At 40.8% G+C, this 18,660-nt stretch overlaps 2 protein-coding genes across 2 annotated transcripts in view; both read left to right on the forward strand.

The window, feature by feature from the left end:
• Nucleotides 1–9,506, forward strand: part of spire2 (spire-type actin nucleation factor 2) — a 41,132-nt gene extending 31,626 nt beyond the window's left edge. Inside the window, exons 10-15 of the mRNA XM_067436383.1 lie at nt 3,556–3,680; nt 3,904–4,041; nt 4,919–4,986; nt 5,111–5,138; nt 6,677–6,768; nt 8,570–9,506. Coding sequence (XP_067292484.1) covers nt 3,556–3,680; nt 3,904–4,041; nt 4,919–4,986; nt 5,111–5,138; nt 6,677–6,768; nt 8,570–8,795 — 677 coding nt within the window. The 3' untranslated portion in view covers nt 8,796–9,506. The remainder of the gene's footprint in view (nt 1–3,555; nt 3,681–3,903; nt 4,042–4,918; nt 4,987–5,110; nt 5,139–6,676; nt 6,769–8,569) is intronic.
• A 2,181-nt stretch (nt 9,507–11,687) lies between these two features.
• The window catches only part of sntb2 (syntrophin, beta 2), a 38,158-nt gene continuing 31,185 nt past the window's right edge, over nt 11,688–18,660 (forward strand). The window contains exon 1 of the mRNA XM_067436147.1: nt 11,688–12,442. Within this exon, the coding sequence (XP_067292248.1) occupies nt 11,896–12,442 (547 nt within the window). The 5' untranslated portion in view covers nt 11,688–11,895. The remainder of the gene's footprint in view (nt 12,443–18,660) is intronic.

Below are 18,660 nucleotides of genomic sequence, written 5' to 3' on the forward strand. Positions count from 1 at the left end.
TTGAATACGGAAGGCAGTCTGTCGGAAGATAGATACTTTACTATATAATGTGTCAAATATGGATATTATTCTCACTCAAACCCATCGATTTGCTTTAGAAGGCCTTTGTTACCCCCCATAGTCATGTGGAGCACTTTTATAATGGATGGATGCACTTTTTTGAGCTTCAAATTTTGGTCTCCCTTTCACTGCCATTAAAAAGCTTGGATGAGCCAGGACATTTTTTTAATAAAACTCTGGTTGTATTCGTCTGAAATAAGAATGTCATATACACCTAGGATGGCTTGATGGTGAGTAAATCATCGAGTAATTTTCATTTTAAAGTGAACTATTCCTTTAATAACAAGAACAAATAAAATATTTGCTAGGACTTGTGTGAACACTGTTGAGGAAAGCAATCTTGTTTTTGACCCAGTTTAATTGAAATGAACCCTCTGAACAAACCGGTTTGCAAAAAACAAACTGGTATCTGCAAAGCTACACTGTGTTGCATGCATCTTGACAATACTTGGTCGTTTTGCTCTACAGTGTAAATTACACACACCCATATAAAAGCAGCAAATTTAGAAGCTGTCATGTTTATTTTATTAAACGTATGTTTCTAATAAGTAACTATAAAAATGTTACTTATTCAGTATATTCGTCAGTATATTACGAAATGTGTAAGACTCCAATTCAAAATGCAATACAAGTATAGGTTACATTTTCAGAATAAATGTAAATGTCTGGAAGAAACAGAAGACCAGATATATGGATAAATCAGGAAAGGGTGATGGATGTGGATGAGAGCATTTAGTCCGGTGCGCACATAGAAATCCACCTCTCAGATATTGCTTAAATTGTGAATTAAGATCTTTTTCCTGTCTTTTCACGCTTGACCGGAAATTTGTAAAACACAAAATTGTAAAACACAATTATGTAAAAAACGTCCGTTTTGTTGAGTATTCAAGTAAACTTAGTCGGTTATGTCTTAAGTGAATGTAAACAGCTAGAAGAATATTGGATATATATTAGTATATTGGATCTGTGCATTCAGCCTTAAAGGGACAGCAGCCTAATAACCTGCTGTTGTCTGTCATTAATGTTAATCAAACAACAAAAGAAAAAGAGAAAATCACTCATTGCTCTTGTCTGAATAACTTTAATAGGTTTAATAAGGATTAGTCTATATTTAATTTATAAGAATAAATATGTCTGCTTAAAAGAATGATGAATGTTGCATGCAAGCTAATTTCTCACTATTATTGTCATGGTTTCTGATTTGAGTCTTCATCACTGTCAGCTGTGTTGTTAATCACCTCATTTGCACCTGATTTTAAGTGCCCTTGTTTCTGTTTGTTGTTTTCAGGTCATCAATGTTTGGATGTTGTTGTGTGCTACTCTCATACTGTGGATTTATTAAAGATTGATATTTAAGTATTTTAATATTAAACTGTCGACACACATCAGGTTTGTTAAGACAAACTTTGGTGTTGACTTGAAATTATTTTTAAAGGTGCAATGTGTACAAACCCGATTGCAAAAAAAGTTGGGACATTGTACAAATTGTGAATGTAACGAAGTTCGTTGATGGAAGGAAAGAGGCGGGAACCGGTGAACATTCAACAAACTTTTTAATTTCAAAATAAATCAACAAAACGAAAGTAAACCGCGGGCAGCCCCTCACGGACGACTGCCCGCACACACACACATAATAAAATTAAAAAAACACCCACAACAAAACGTAAACAAAACATAACATAAAGTCCAGGCCTGGTCCTCTCTCGTCTTTCGCTCCCTTCGCTCCTCCTTTTATGCTCCCGTCACTCGGCCACGAGACGAGACCGGTGTGTCGCGCAGCTGGCACTCATTATCACTCGTCACCGGCCCGCTCTCGCAACCCCTCACCCCGCTGCTTGCCACAGTAAATAAAAACAGAATGCAATGATGTGGAGGTTTCACATTTCAATATTTTATTCAGAATACAACATAGATGACATATCAAATGTTTAAACTGAAAAAAATTATAATTTTAAGGGGAAAATAAGTTGATGTTGGCATCATCACATCTCAAAAAATGTGGGACAAGGCCATGGCATCACCTCTTCTTTTTATAACAGTCTGCAAACGTCTGGGGACTGAGGAGACAAGTTGCTCAAATGTAGGAATAGGAATGTTGTCCCATTCTTGTCTAATACAGGCCTCTAGTTGCTCAACTGTCTTAGGTCTTCTTTGTCGCATCTTCCTCTTTATGATGCGCCAAATGTTTTCTATGGGTGAAAGATCTGGACTGCAGGCTGGCCATTTCAGTGCCCGGATCCTTCTTCTACACAGCCATGATGTTGTAATTGATGCAGTATGTGGTCTGCCATTGTCATGTTGGACAATGCAAGGTCTTCCCTGAAAGAGACAACGTCTGGATGGGAGCATATGTTGTTCTAGAGCTGGGATATACCTTTCAGCATTGATGGTGCCTTTCCAGATGTGTAAGCTGCCCATGCCACACACACTCATGAGCCCATACCATCAGAGATGCAGCTTCTGAACTGAGCGCTGAGAACAACTTCTTTAGTTCGGATGACATGGCGTCCTAGCTTTCCAAAAAGAACTTCACATTTTGATTCATCTGACCACAGAACAGTTTTCCACTTTGCCACAGTCCATTTTAAATGAGCCTTGGCCCAGAGAAAACGCCTGCGCTTCTGGATCATGTTTAGATATGGCTTCTTTTTTAACCTATAAAGTTTCAGCCGGCAGTGGCAAATGGCAGGATGGATTGTATACACCAACAATGTTTTCTGGAAGTATTCCTGTGCCCACGTTGTGATTTCCATTACAGTAGCATTCCTGTATATGATGCAGTGCCGTCTAAGGGCCCGAAGATCACAGGCATCCAGTATGGTCCGGCCTTGACCCTTACGCACTGAGATTGTTCCAGATTCTCTGAATCTTTGGATGATATTATGTACTGTAGATGATGGTAACTTCAAACTCTTTGCAATTTTTCTCTGAGAAACTCTCCACCATTTTTCGCTACAGCATTGAGGGAATTGGTGACCCTCTGCCAATCATGACTTCTGGGAGACACTGCCACTCTGAGAGACTCTTTTTATACCCAAACTGCTGTAGTCACTCTCTGTCCTGTGACGGCCACTGTAGCTTCTCTATGTGCTTCGAAAGGGAGGGGTGAGCAATGGGTGGATGCAATTCACAACCTCACCACTAGATGCCACTACAAATGACACACTGCACCTTTAAAGTTCAAAGGTTTTTTGTCTTAAATTTGAAGTCGTTTTAAAAGCGGGAAGTTTGAAGCTATGTAGTCTCCAATAGATGTTTTAGCTAGAATGTTTGAGCATGTTTGAGCACATTGCTAACCTGTTTAAGGAGAGAGAGAGAGAGAGAGAGAGAGAGAGAGAGAGAGAGAGAGAGAGAGAGAGAGAGAGAGAGAGAGAGAGAGAGAGAGAGAGAGAGAGAGAGAGAGAGAGAGAGAATGAATGCATCCTTTTTGAATTAGGTTAAGATGCCTGACTTTGTTTCTCTTTTCTCCACTGTTTTTTCCCCTTTTTTCTCCAGCCTCGTTTCCTGTGTATGACAGGATGCCCCCGTCCACCTTTCACTCCTTTAGCTCAGATGACAGAAGCAATGATGATGCAGGAAGTTCTGCAGCATCCCATGGGATCTCTAGACGTCAGTGGATGGTCAGTGGTATTTTGCCCCAGTCTTTAAAGGAATAGCGTGTGTAGCATCTGTGACATGGTTGATTACCACAGAGTACTACTCTATTTTTTTTCTTCTGTTTCTTAAAATGAACAGGAAGCATTTTAAAAAACTTCTCCATAGGGATCCATAGCCTACATTATAGTTAAAAAGTCTTACAGACGGAAGGACCCAAGTATTCTTCTTTATCTCTCTCCCACACAGGAGGAATTCTGTCACCCAGTCGACAGTCTGGCCTTAACAGTGGATGAGGTCATCAACGTGCGCCGCATACTTGTGAAAGCTGAGATGGAGAAATACATGCAGAACAAAGAGCTTTATAATAATCTGAGGAAGGGCAAGGTGAGAAAGTTTGTATGATTTGTGCATATTTTATTTAACATCTAGCCTGACGTGGTCATACTCAAGTCTAGTCAGAATATGAGTCTGATGCTCCATTGGGCTGTGATTATGGGGCGTGTTTCAACCCAACCAGGAAAGACCTCAATTGGACAGACCTGCAACCAATCAGAGCAACGGAGCGACGCATAACATTAGTTGTCAAATGCCAACAGAGCTCAACTGCACTGTTTTGCCAAGTCTGCGTTTTTTCCCCACGGGTTGCTTTCCATGTCCATGGGTTGAAGCAACCTCAATTATGTGATATATATAAAGCAAGGAATGCAAATTTTAACAGCAGCCTTGACGAAATTAACACATTTTACCCCCAAACGCCATTTTTTTTCAAAGAACCCCCCGAGAAGCTATTGTTTAGGGCTAGTAGTTGGCGGGCTTTCTTGTAAAATCTTGGCAACCCTGTCTGCACGCGCGCTGAAATCAGGCTGGAATACACGATCTTTGTCGTTGTTGTAAAAAAAAAAGAGAAGGATACCCAGAGTACTTACCCAACATGATCATCATTTCTGAGAGAAATTGTGAAGGTGAATGCAGATACAAACAAGCTCTCCGTTTAGGATTCGAGTAAATATAACCCAAGCCCCTTTGATGACGTGCATGATTACGTTTCTGTTGATCATCTGTCCGTCATCGTCTAAAGCCCGCCCTGATGATTTCATTGGTCCGAACAGTTTCTGTTCTGCATAATCACTCCTCTATGGATCGAGTCCAGACTGACCTGCCCCAGCTCAAATGTTGTGAGCGGGGCTGAGTTCGGCTGCCATCCAGGCTACTGAACATCAGCCCCGCACCCCAATGTGTTTTGTTAATCTTTGTTTCTTAGATATGTTGCTGTTGTCGAGTAAAGTTTCCACTCTTTTCATGGCCGTCCACGTGCCTCCTGTGTAAAAGGTCTTGGTTTATTTTTATATAAATATTAAAATAAATATTATATATCATGAATCATAGTTAATAACTGGATATTATGGTCTGTGTCACTGTTTTTAACATTCAGTATTGATTCTTTCTCTTTTAGGTCTGTCTGTAACTCTTGCAGTGCAAAGGTACTAAATATTTATTTCATTTAAATCTCATGTAGCACTAAAGCACATTTGTCAAACTCAGCTGCTGGGCTACTGTCCTGCAGAGTGTATCTCCAACTAGCTCCAAGACACCTGCCTGGAAGTTCAATCTTCAAGATTTTGGAGCTAAACTGTGCAGGACAGTGGGCAAATTCCAAACACGTTTTTGCAACCTTAAACTATGGGAAGGGGACGCCATTTATATGGTCGTTCCGAACTAGAGTGAACAACTGAATCCTTTCATGAAGGGTCCTTAAGTCTGTTAGCGAAGGGAACATGTGATGTAATTTAATCATTAATGGTCATGTGACCCAGGGTGACAAGTCCTTCCGATTCATTTTAAATGTGTGTGATGCTGATGCAGGAGCTGACCAACATAAACAGCGTAGAAGACTGACACAGATGGGAAAAATTTTGTTGAATAAAGTTATGTTTTTGTTTGTTTTTTTGTGCACAAAATATTCTCATCACTTTATAACATTAAAGGGTTAGTTCACCCAAAAGTGAAATTTAAGTCATTAACTCCTCACCCTAATATCGTTCCACACCCGTAAGACCTCCGTTCATCTTCAGAACATAGAAAACAGCATCGAAAATACACCGAAAATAACAAAAACTATGACTTTATTCAGCATTATCTTCTCATCTGGTTTGTTTTCAATCCTCAAATAAAGATGCAAACGGTTATGAATCAGCGTATTGATTCATGATTCGGATCGTGTGTCTAACTGCTGAAATCGCGTGACATTGGCGATCCGAATCATGAATCAATACGCTGATTCATTCTTACAGTTGTGAAACGACATTAGGTTGAGTCATTAATTACATACATTTAATTTTTGGATGAACTAACCCTTTAAGGTTGAACCGCTGGAGTCATATGGAAGACTTTAATGATGTCTTTACTGCCTTTCTGGGCCTTGAAAGTGTTCATTAAACTGCTGTGTATGGGGGTCAGAGCTCTGATTTTTTTCATAAACTGTGTTCTGAAGATGAACAAAGGTCTTATGGGTTTGGAACGACATGAGGGCGAGGAATTACTGATATAATTTTCATTTTTGGGTGAACAAACCCTTTAATGTGTATAGCTCATATTTTGTTTTATCCTGTGTATTTTGATCATGTTTTTTGAGGATGGGACGTCACACAACCTTTCCAAAGTTGGTATCTGCCTAAAATGCCTACTAGGCACTAATAGAATGAAATTACTGATGAAATTACTCCAGAATACAATAGACTGTTTGATTGGACAAACATCAAGTGACAAATTATATCTTCCAAAAGTTGATAAGTTTATTTAATTTGCAAACTATGCATGATGATGTGGTTAGTTGCATTCTGTTCTGTTTTTACCCGCCTGCTCTCCCATTTGCAGACCACAGCTTTAGGGCTTCATGTTTAAAATAGTTTGTAATACGCTGTTTTCTCAATTAATTCTAATTACACATTGTTATTTCAGCAGTAGAAACAATGTAACAAACTCCATGGGTGATTTTTGCTCTATTCTGTCCTTTTAACAGATGAAGATTCCCTACAAAAAGATGGCACACATTCCAGTGTACACTGTGGGATTTCACAGCAGTGCGAAGAGTCACAAGAGTGATGTCTATAAGTGAGTAAATATATACTATGTCTAAGTTAAAGGATTGCAGCCACATTCCACACTGGGAACAGTCTGTGCTGACATCCTGAAAAATGTTAACTATGCTTGTTTGTTATTAGCCCCGCTGTTTGAATCACCAAAACACCAAAAGTAGCACAGTATTAAGAATCAATGGTTCATACAACTTTTGAACAGGTCATTTTTGTAAATTCAGCTCTATTTTTTCTTTTGTGGACTATATGTAAACATCTTTTATGTAAAATATCTTCTTCAGGACAGTACTAATAAAAAAATAACATGCATTTTGTATGATCCCCCTTATTTTGTTAACATTATTCATAGATTCTGCAAGGGGTTCACAAACTTTAAAGAAACCCTGTATACCAAATGTTCATATATATATATATATATACGTACAGGTCCTTCTCAAAAAATTAGCATATTGTGATAAAGTTCATTATTTTCCATAATGTAATGATAAAAAGTAAACTTTCATATATTTTATATTCATTGCACACCAACTGAAATATTTCAGGTCTTTATTGTTTTAATACTGATGATTTTGGCATACAGCTCATGAAAACCCAAAATTCCTGTCTCAAAAAATGAGCATATCATGAAAAGGTTCTCTAAACGAGCTATTAACCTAATCATCTGAATCAACTAATTAGCTCTAAACACCTTAACACCTGCAAAAGATTCCTGAGGCTTTTAAAAACTCCCAGCCTGGTTCATTACTCAAAACCGCAGTCATGGGTAAGACTGCCGACCTGACTGCTGTCCAGAAGGCCATCATTGACACCCTCAAGCGAGAGGGGAAGACACAGAAAGACATTTCTGAACGAATAGGCTGTTCCCAGAGTGCTGTACCAAGGCACCTCAGTGGGAAGTCTGTGGGAAGGAAAAAGTGTGGCAAAATCGCTGCACAACGAGAAGAGGTGACCAGACCCTTAGGAAGATTGTGGAGAAGGACCGATTCCAGACCTTGGGGGACCTGCGGAAGCAGTGGACTGAGTCTGGAGTAGAAACATCCAGAGCCGCCGTGCACAGGCGTGTGCAGGAAATGGGCTACAGGTGCCGCATTCCCCAGGTCAAGCCACTTTTGGGCTACAGAGAAGCAGCACTGGACTGTGGCTCAGTGGTCCAAAGTATTTTTGAAAGCAAATTTTGCATGTCATTTGGAAATCAAGGTGCCAGAGTCTGGAGGAAGACTGGGGAGAAGGAAATGCCAAAATACCTGAAGTCCAGTGTCAAGTACCCACAGTCAGTGATGGTCTGGGGTCCATGTCAGCTGCTGGTGTTGGTCCACTGTGTTTTATCAAGGGCAGGGTCAATGCAGCTCGCTATCAGGAGATTTTGGAGCACTTCATGCTTCCATCTGCTGAAAAGCTTTATGGAGATGAAGATTTGGTTTTTCAGCATGACCTGGCACCTGCTCAGTGCCAAAACCACTGGTAAATGGTTTACTGACCATGGTATTACTGTGCTCAATTGGCCTGCCAACTCTCCTGACCTAAACCCCATAGAGAATCTGTGGGATATTGTGAAGAGAAGGTTGAGAGACGCAAGACCCAACACTCTGGATGAGCTTAAGGCCGCTCTCGAAGCAATAAGATCTTAAACTGTGTTCTGAAGATGAACGGAGGTCTTATGGGTGTGGAACGACATTAGGGGGAGTCATTAATTACTTCAATTTCATTTTTGGGTGAACTAACCCTTTAACTTGTGCTAAACAGAATTCATAGTAACTTAGTTGTCATTATGCAGAATACGTGTCATTTAACATTCTTTCTTGGCTGTTTCTCTGCAGGCCTTTGTGCTCTCTGTCCAGACACTCTGTGGAGGAAGAGTTTCCTCACCTGTACGCTGCTGGCTGCAACCTGAGAGATGTGTGCTCGGACTGCACCAAGTTTGTGGCTGATGTCATTTCCTCCAGTCGCAGAAGCTTGGACTTCATCAACAACACACCAAAACGAAATAAACGGACAACCTCGACATATCCACAACCACAAGGTTTCAATTGGACGAGTAAATGAATGTATCAACCGATGTCTGAGTCTTAGCTTTATCTCCAAAGCTAAAACCTCACACACACTCTTCACATGCTCTATACAAACTCTAAGCTGCGGTTTTCCCTCAGAAATATTCGCTAGTGTTAGACTATAGAGATGTGGATCACATGAGAAGCATTTCTGCCTTATCACCCACTCCTGCACTATGTACATCTATCCACAATACTGTCTGTATGATTAAGAGAGGCAATGCTTCACCCTCAGAAAGAAATGGCACAAAAGCTGTTAATGCAAACTATGTTTGAGGTACTAATATGCACTCTTTAGGTACAAAGGTGTAGTATTTCATTGAGTACCGCGTCAGTGACGGCTTTTGTACCTTTTTTTCTGAGAGTGTTGAAGGCTTATGGTAAAAAAGACAATCCTTTTGCTTGATTTTAGCTTGAAAAGTATTATATGTAACTGATCCAGGTCTGTCCATGTTTAGGAGATGTCCTTATACAGTACATCAGTAAATGCATATTTCTAATAGCAAATGTATTTTTATGCTTGGGATTTGATCTATTTAGTGTTATGTAATTACCTTGGGACCGAGTCAGGTCAGAATGAAGCAGATAATAGTATCTAATTCTCAATAGAATAAAGTGGCCTTTTGATCCACAGCTTAAGCTCATGTTTAACTCACTCTTATTTTGTAAGGTCTGCAAGTCTGCAATAAAATCAAATGTCACAAAACTGCTGCTCTCTCCTATGTGTTTTTTTCTATAATCACAACAATGGCACACAAGGGCCATATGTGGGTGTCTTTTGTGATTATTGTATTATACACCGATCAGGCATAACATTATGACACCTTCCTAATATTTTGTTGGTCTCCCTTTTGCTGCCAAAACAGCCCTGACCCATCGAGGCTCCACTAGACCCCTGAAGGTGTGCTGTGGTATCTGGCACCAAGATGTTAGCAACAGATCTTTTAAGTCATGTAAGTTACAAGGTGGGGGCTCCATGGATTGGACTTGTTTGTTCAGCACATCCCACAGATGCTCGATTGGACTGAGATCTGGAGAATATGGAGGCCAATCCACACCTCAAACTCATCGTTGTCCTCTTCAAACCATTCCTGAACACGCCTGTCCTAATTTTTGCTCTGTGGCGCGGCATTATCTGCTGAAAGAGCCACAGCCACCAACGGAATGCCGTTTCCATGAAAGGGTGTACACGCTCTGCAACAATGCTTAGGTAGGTGGTGTGTGTCAAAGTAACATCCACATGGATGGAGGACCCAAGGTTTCCCAGCAGAACATTGCCCAAAGCATCACACTGCCTCCCCCGGCTCGCCTTCTTCCCATAGTGCATCCTGGGGCCATGTGTTCCCCAGGTAAGACACACACACGCACCGACCAGCCACGTGATGTAAAAGAAAGGGATTCATCAGGCCAGGCCACCTTCTTCCATTGCTCCGTGCTCACGTGCCATTGTTGGTGCTTTCGCTGGGTGGACAGGGGTCAGCATGGGCACCCTGACTGGTCTGCAGCTATGCAGCTCCACACGCAACAAACTGAGCTGCTCTGTGTATTCTGACACCTTTCTATCAGAACCAGCATTAACTTCTGGAGCAGTTTGAGCTCCAGTAGCTCGTCTGTTTGATCGGACCACACGGGCCAGCCTTCGCTCCCTGCGTGCATCAATGAGCCTTGGCCGCCCATGACCCTGTGGCCGGTTCTCCACTGTTCCTTCCTTGGAGCACTTTTGATAGATACTGACCACTGCAGACCGGGAACAGCCCACAAGAGCTGCAGTTTTGGAGATGCTCTGACCCAGTCGTCTAGCCAACACAATTTGGCCCTGGTCAAACTCACTCAAATCCTTACGCTTGCCCATTTCTCCTGCTTCTAACACACCAACTTTGAGGACAAAATGTTCACTTGCTGCCTAATATATCCCACCCACTAACAGGAGCCGTGATGAAGAAATCATCAGTGTTACTCACTTCACATGTTCAATGTATATTATGTACACCATATTCAAGCTAAAAACAAAGCAAACAAACAAACAAAAAACTACATTTTTTTGCCCAAAAGAACATACATATTTAATAATTTGCGGGCTTGAAAAGGATTTGCATTTATTAACTGTTAATAAATTCAAAATTTGTAGCCTACATAGGCAAGCTGAGGTGAGCCTTTAGAATATAAATAACACTTTAAAGCAAATGAGAACAGTCAACATATTTTACTGAGTCAATATTATTTAGAGCTAACACATATGTGTTATATTGACCAGTAGATTACCAAACATTTGACTTCAACACAACAAAGCTTGATTCCCTTCTGACGAAGATTAAAATAGTGACCATGACTGGCTTTAGTGTGATGAGGAAATACATGAATTATTTAATAGGCCTACTATGTACATCCAAATATGTAATTTATATATTGAGTTCTAGCACCATTAAAGACAATGTAAAAGTAGCAAGTATATAATCAGTATCGATCTGTGACCTACTGCCTAATAAGTTGCTTGGCAGCTTAATTATTTATTTATTGCATTATTATTATTAATTATATTTTTTTCAGTAATTGAACACTAGTTTATTTTGTCTTACTGGTGTTGTTTAAAAAAGAAAGAAAGATTTGAATCAAATTAAATATCAATGAGAGAGGCGGAGATTTTTGTGGGTAGGCTACTTACTCATACTAAAAGTAAAAGGCACATAGCAGGCTTTGTAAATGTCCATTTATCCGTGCGTTAGAGTGATTCAACCAGAATAAAGCTGCATTATTTTTTTTTTTTACCGTGATGCCTGACATCTCTGCACAGCACACACTCGAGTGGCTTGGCTTTAGTGGGAAGGGAAGAGAAATTGTTTTTGTCCCCCGCCCCTCTCATGAATAATTAATTACATACAAATCTAATGTTATCTCCGCCGTCCGATCTTAGGATGTTTTTTTATTTTATAGTTTCTTCGTGCAGTGATCACAAATTCAACCCGCTGCAGAAATACAGCGATGTTTTAACTTATTGACGGACATAAAATCGGTTCCTCTCGCTTCCCCTGGGGAAATGCGCGTGTGAGTGGGTGTGTCGAGTGAGTTTAAACTTTATGATGAGTTAAAGTTTGATCATGGCCGTGTGGACCCGCGCGGAAAAACAGGGTCATCTGGACCTGCTGTTGAGTGATCGCTGGGTTCGGGTCTCCGCGGAACTCACACGGGACACCCTCACACTGACGGCGGAGGGAGAACCGAGCGGGCCCGCGGGCTATTCGGAGCACAACTCTCATTTAAGAAACGGCGTTTCCAATGGCAACGAGCAGAACCGAGATGTTTATCAGAGCCGCGGGCAATACGACAGCCCGGGTCGCGTCAACGGGACCGGCTCAGACTCGGAGTCCAGTGGTTATTGTGACCCGGCAGGGCCGGAGGGGGTTCGGAGGGTTCGTATTGTCAAGCAGGAGTCCGGCGGACTGGGTATCAGTATTAAAGGGGGTCGGGAGAACCGTATGCCCATCCTCATATCAAAGATTTTCCCCGGTTTAGCTGCGGATCAAAGTCGAGCCCTGCGTGTCGGCGACGCGATCCTGTCCGTCAACGGCAGCGACCTCCGCGATGCCACGCACGACGCGGCGGTGCAGGCGCTGAAGAAGGCTGGGAAGGAGGTGACGCTGGAGGGTAAGCCGATCACGCGAGCCGCGGGGACTCCGCAGGCCCGCGCAAAACGTTTGATAATGTCACACGGGTGATAATTAGTTTAGTCATTGTTTTGTGTTCTTACTGTTTTCAACTAGTCGTTTTACTCTTTTAAAATATAATTAATTGAGGAGAGGTCCGAGTTACATTAACATTTAAAAATCATTTGCAGAACTTATTAAACTTTTAGAAGTGCATGAATCTGGTAACAAGCAGATAATTTCTCTTGCTCCAATAGCAGTGCTCATTAATGTTTCTCCAAACACCAGACGTGAATGTGTGGGAATGAGAAGGTGATAGTCAGCTGTACTTTACTGTACTTGCTTGGCTGTCAAGCCAAACTTTTCTGTGTGAAGAAATCTGTTTCTCGATTTTCATAATTTTTATGTCTCCATAAAATCAAAAATGTATATTTTATGGAATGCTGAAGTATTGCAAATAACTTCTCTGTGTACACATTTGATTTGTTTAGTAATAATGTTGGCCTTGTTATCTTTAACAAGGACTTTATCTTTTTTTCCGCAACAGCCATTTTCTACAATCCAATTGTTTTCGATGGACAAAATCAAGTTTGACCCTACCTTATGCTTTTTGTTGTTGTCATTAATTGATTTGATTACAAATCAAAAAGCTCTTAAATTTTATTTTTATAATTTTTTTATGTATTGACAGTACATGTCAGTTTTTCTGAGGTTATGTTCACACTTGGCATGTTAATTTGGATTAAAGGTGCAGGGTGTAGTTTTTAAGGTTATACACAAATCCGGGTTTTGGCGGCGAGCCTATTTTTGCTGCGCTGCTGACGCTCAATCAAAGTGAAAGCACACTTTTAATGGACAAAATAAATATGATTTCACACAAAAAAATGCTTAAAATGCACACAAGAAGCACGTGTAGTGAATTTTAACAATAACTGGAGCCTATGTCAAAAAAGAAAACCAAGAATAAAAAATATCTGTAGCAGATTTACCCATTTAAACTTGTTTTAATTATTCAGTTTGGGTGAAAGTATGGTTATGATTATAAAAAGTTAAGTAAGCTAGCCAGAAAATATAATAAACTTTCTTTTAGTTTTGTGTGTAATACTCAGACTTCTGGTACTTTTTTTGTCCTCTTCGGATCCTCTTCGTCGCGCATTTTAGCAGTGAATGTTTGCCTGTGAGCAGCGTCACCGCAAACCAATCACAGTGCAGGCTCGTGTAACGTGCATGTCACTCCAGCAACAAACTCGTGTTTACTGTGTGTTACCGTTCTCTTAATACACCATGGGCTAAGACCCTTAACATCGCATGTTCCGGCGATGGGACTATCGCACACGCGCACATCACGATGTCGATGTATATCGTTATCAGAATATCGTTCAGCCCTAGGTACATTACTATGTCATGATTTTGTATTGGTAGTATTACTTAAGCCCCGTTTCCACCAAAATTACCCGGAACAATTTGTACCAGGAACTTTTTTACAGGAACTTTTCTCCCCCCCAGACCTGCAGCTGTCTGCGTTTCGACCGCGATAAAGTTCCGAGAAGATTAGGCAAATTAGTCCGGTGATGTAGGACTGCACGCGACTGCTCCTCCAAATCAGTGAAGGACATGTAATCATTTTTAAGTGTACCGATTGAAAGATTTAGTGGACTGTTTACATGAGACGTTATCTAAACCAATCTGGTGTTCACATGTGATGACTTTCAATCGCAATCATTTTGTCACATGCAGTTTGTCTGCCGCATCAAAAATGTCGCCGCTGTTTTCTCCAGCAGCTGAATGTGTTTACTGTAGCCATAGCAACTCTTAACGGTCACCAGGACTAATACAGTATTATTTATATCTATTTGTTGTAAAGTGTAATAATCATCCCAGAGAAAAAAATCTTCTGTCAGGCGCAGTTAAAGTAAAAACTGCCTGGGGCAATATACGCTGTGCCATTACTCCAACATTATCTTCATAACTCACGAAATAAAAAGTTTACCCCTCAGAAAAATTTACTTTCCTCTCTTGTCAACATGAGCGCGGCGCGCGCCGTGACGCCGTCACGGCATGTAAGGACACACACTTAAAAGTAATCGGTCAGGTCGTTTACATGGTGAAAAAAAATGAATAACGAGTATGGAAGAGATTCAAGCTGTGCCGCTTTTGCTGGTTATGTATAGGTTTACTAAAGAGGTAATTAACAACGACAGAAAAGAGCACTAATATGCAGATTCAGCAGCATGCAGCATATTCAGAAAGCTTGTAAAGCTAGATTTAAAATGACAATATATTATTATCAGCTATTACGGACATTGAACGTGAGATGGCTGAGACGACCGCGCGCCACCAGACAGAGAGCAAGACTGATATTTATTGAACGCAGAACGAACCTCACAAAAGACTTTTAAAAATGCCTGTTGAACTTAAAAATGCTGCGTGAGCTCAACCAATCAGCATGTTCAGCGCCCAAGTCCCGCCCTCGAAAGTTCCTGAACTTTGAAAAAGTACTACCTCGCGAGCAGGGCCGTTTGGAGGGGGAAATATTTACCCGGAACTTCATTTATACCCTGGTTCCTGCGGTCTAAACACACGAAGTACCACCCAAAGTTCCTGGTTCCTGGGTAAAGTTCCTGTGGTGGAAACGGGGCTTTAGTTTATCAGTTGAAACAATTTAGAACATTTTGCTCCCATTATAGCAATCAATTACATATTTCAAATAAATGTTTTGTGTGTATGTGTGTACTTAGTATGGCAATGAATTCATAGTTTATTTGTAAACAATTGCTTGTCCAGAATCATGTATTACCTAGCCTAGAAATCTAGACGCACCCTAGCGGCAGCACATTTAATCTGCCCGCGAGTTTCGTCTAGCAACTCTCAATACCCTTCTAAGCTGTGAAAGCCAAACTCTGGTCAGGCCAATCACATCGTGTATAGAGTCGGTGGGCGGGGCCATAATGACGACGGCCATGTTGCGTTTGCGTGCTTCTAGTAAACACAGAAACTGGCGAACGGCGGTCTTTCGAATCAGCTTTGACCGCGACTCTGGAAGACTTGGAGTTAAGCTTTTCTCTGAGAAAAGAACAAAGAACGGCACTGAAGTCTTTCTTAAAGCTCCACTGTGTGATATTTTCCCCCATCTAGTGGTGTAAAGGTATATGACCATCCAGTGTATAATAGTTTCTGCTCCTCTCAATTTCGATTTCGTTTCAACTCCTACGGTGGCCGATTTAGTCGTGGCTTTCAGTTTGACCTCTTCGGTGAGTGTTGCTTCAACTCAAGTGATGAGGTAATTTTTGAAAACTATTATAATTTGCAGTTATTTAATTTACCAAATGATCTATGATCAAATTAATCTATATAAAATGAATAATAGTTTTATGTTTTCGTTATTTTTTACCAGTTCATTGCTAACATCAGCTATCAGGTTCCCAGACGAATGCAAGCTAATCTTAGTAAAGTAACTTTTATCAGTGCTGTCGTTATTCTGTATATTGTACGACATCACTAGCGTAAGGCAAACAAATTATAATGCAATTAAAATATTAATCTCATGTTATCCGTCATAGAACACGGATTTATGTTATAAGGTAAACAATACTTTTTCATCATTGACGCGAGGAAAACTATCCTAGACGTCGTTCTAGTGTTATGCACAGCACACCATGATATAATTAGCCAAGCAACAATAAAACTTCCAATATACACAAATAGGCTGAATTAATATTACCTGTCGAGAAGAAAGCAGGCAACGTCGGCGTTCTTTTTAAAATCGTTGCTCCTCATGAGCTCTTTCCTCTTGGAAAGGCCACTCCAATATTTACTTTAGTCTTGTTGATTTGCCCGTTGCGTTGCCGTCTTAATTCTCTTTTCCGCTTCCTTGCCGACTCTGATACATATCCCGCAATGTTACTAGGTCCCCGACCCGGGTCGAATTCAATAATCAATCCCGGGACGTGGTTGCTTTCACACAGAAGGCGACCCGGCAATGCTCCGGGAATATTGCGGGTCCGACGTGCAGTGTGAAAGGGGCTTAAGAGTGATGATCCTCCATCATCATATAGCAGCCTCAAGCAATCCTCCTCTTCACATTCAGCACGGTGCCATCGAGTGTAAAAACGCGAAAGGCGAAGCTTGAATTTACGGGCATGTCCCTCTTTGGCAAATGTACTTTCAAGATGGAGGAGCAACATGGCGACCGCCATCCGAACCCTCACCCGTATGTATTTTCAATGGTATATCATAAAATTACGAGAATACTTTATTACTTGAAAGAAGTAAATATACATTAATGAGCACATATATTTTTGAAAGAACTCAGTGATTTTAGCTAAGAATAAACTAAAAAAGTTACACAGTGTAGCTTTAAGAAGGGAAGATGTGTTCGTAGTTTTGCCGACCGGATACGGCGAATGTTTAATCAGTCAACGAGCTCTGCTTCACCTTCATTGCTCTGGTTGGTGTAGCGCTATCCTATCGCGTGCAGAGGGAGTTTGAAAGACAACCGTTTATCCGCCCCTCAGATTGAGCTGTCAATGGTGAGTTTCCAGACCAAACATCTTGATGTGGGTCTGGCTTGTCAGGCTATGTATAACAGTTTTTGATCAGGCATTTAAAACCGCTACCAGCGGACACGAATGCACAGGCGGACAGGATTTGTCGTGACACTGGTGCCCTCTGAGGACATTTAAATGAAAGCGGATCCTGCTCATGAAATAAAATGTCTGGTGAAAAGAAACATTGGGTAGATGATGTCAGGCAGTGGCCAAAACTTAACGATAAAAGTAATTTATTGACAACATGATGTATTAATGTAAAAATGAATCAGCCAAATGCAATGTAATGTAATTAAGATGTAGTATTAATTGATGACAACAATAAAACTGAACACTGTCATTACTAGCTGTGTTGCTAATATTAGGGCCCTATCATTTCCGCAATCACGGAATTGTTATTTTAAGAACATACAACAATAATTAATGTACCTGAAGTAAACAATTATGAGGATTTAATTATGCAGATTACGATCACTATAGCTGAGGTAAGCGCGGCCGCGGCACACATTCACATCGCGTGTTCAGTCTGGAGCATTTTCAGTTCATGCCTTTGGAAGCTTAACTTTCATAGGAATTCATTTGAAAAGTTGAAACACTCTGGGTCCTGTTCACTCTGTCAGGGTTTATTTTGCGTTTAAAAACCTGCTGGGTGTACATTATCCCTTGCATATACATCTACTTAGAAATGATCGCTTGTTTTAATCTGGAGATTCAGGACTCGTTCAGAAGAATACAGAAACACAGAAAATTCCATGTTTGGCAGGAAAGCGTTTTCTCACAAATAATGGAAAATAATGTGTTTGGCGGGAAAAGAGTTAAAGAGTTGTATTCTCATGCTAAATATGGTGAAAATTAAAAATAATAATAATAATTGGACGTATGACAGAGTATTTATGTTTAGTTTAGTTTATTTATTTATTTAACAGAGACCATAGACAACACAAATGTTGTGCCAGACTTAGCTTAGATAGCTAATTTGCATCTGCGGTCCCTAAGTGCCAAATACACTCCTTCTGGATTCGAATACGTTTTGGAAAGTTTTTTTTTAGTATGGCCCTGTATGATATTATAAAGGGTGGAATTACTGGGCACTTCTCCCGGATGAAAACAAACACACACACACACCAACCAGAGCAAGTTTGTCTCCATCAACGAGCTTCGTTCGGTTACAGAAGCCGTCGGCGGCGCTGCCATTTTGTTTTTAGACCACAAAATCAACAATGTCACTAAAGAAGTGTGTTTCTGGTTGTGAGGGAAAGATAACTTTGTTTGGCTTTCCAAATAACCCAGCGTTTAACAGTGGATGCAGTTTGTTTTTTCTGGAGTAGCACGTGTGTTTGTTTGTTCCCGGTCGGAGTAGAAACTGCAGGCGGCGAGTGAAACCGCATCAAATGTGTGTGCTTTGTTGGCAATCGGCTCATAAATGACAACAACACAAACGTATAGTGAAACAAATATTTTTAAAAAAAATTCCTTTTTAAGAATGACTTCAGTGCCGCTCTTTGTTCTTTTCTCAGAGAAAAGCTTAACTCCAAGTCTTCCAGAGTCGCGGTCAAAGCTGATTCGAAAGACCGCCGTTCGCCAGTTTCTGTGTTTACTAGAAGCACGCAAACGCAACTCGGCCGTCATTATGGCCCCGCCCACCGACTCTATACACGATGTCATTGGCCCA

This window comes from Pseudorasbora parva, chromosome 25 (genome assembly GCF_024679245.1).
Source record: "Pseudorasbora parva isolate DD20220531a chromosome 25, ASM2467924v1, whole genome shotgun sequence".
NCBI lineage: Eukaryota > Metazoa > Chordata > Actinopteri > Cypriniformes > Gobionidae > Pseudorasbora > Pseudorasbora parva.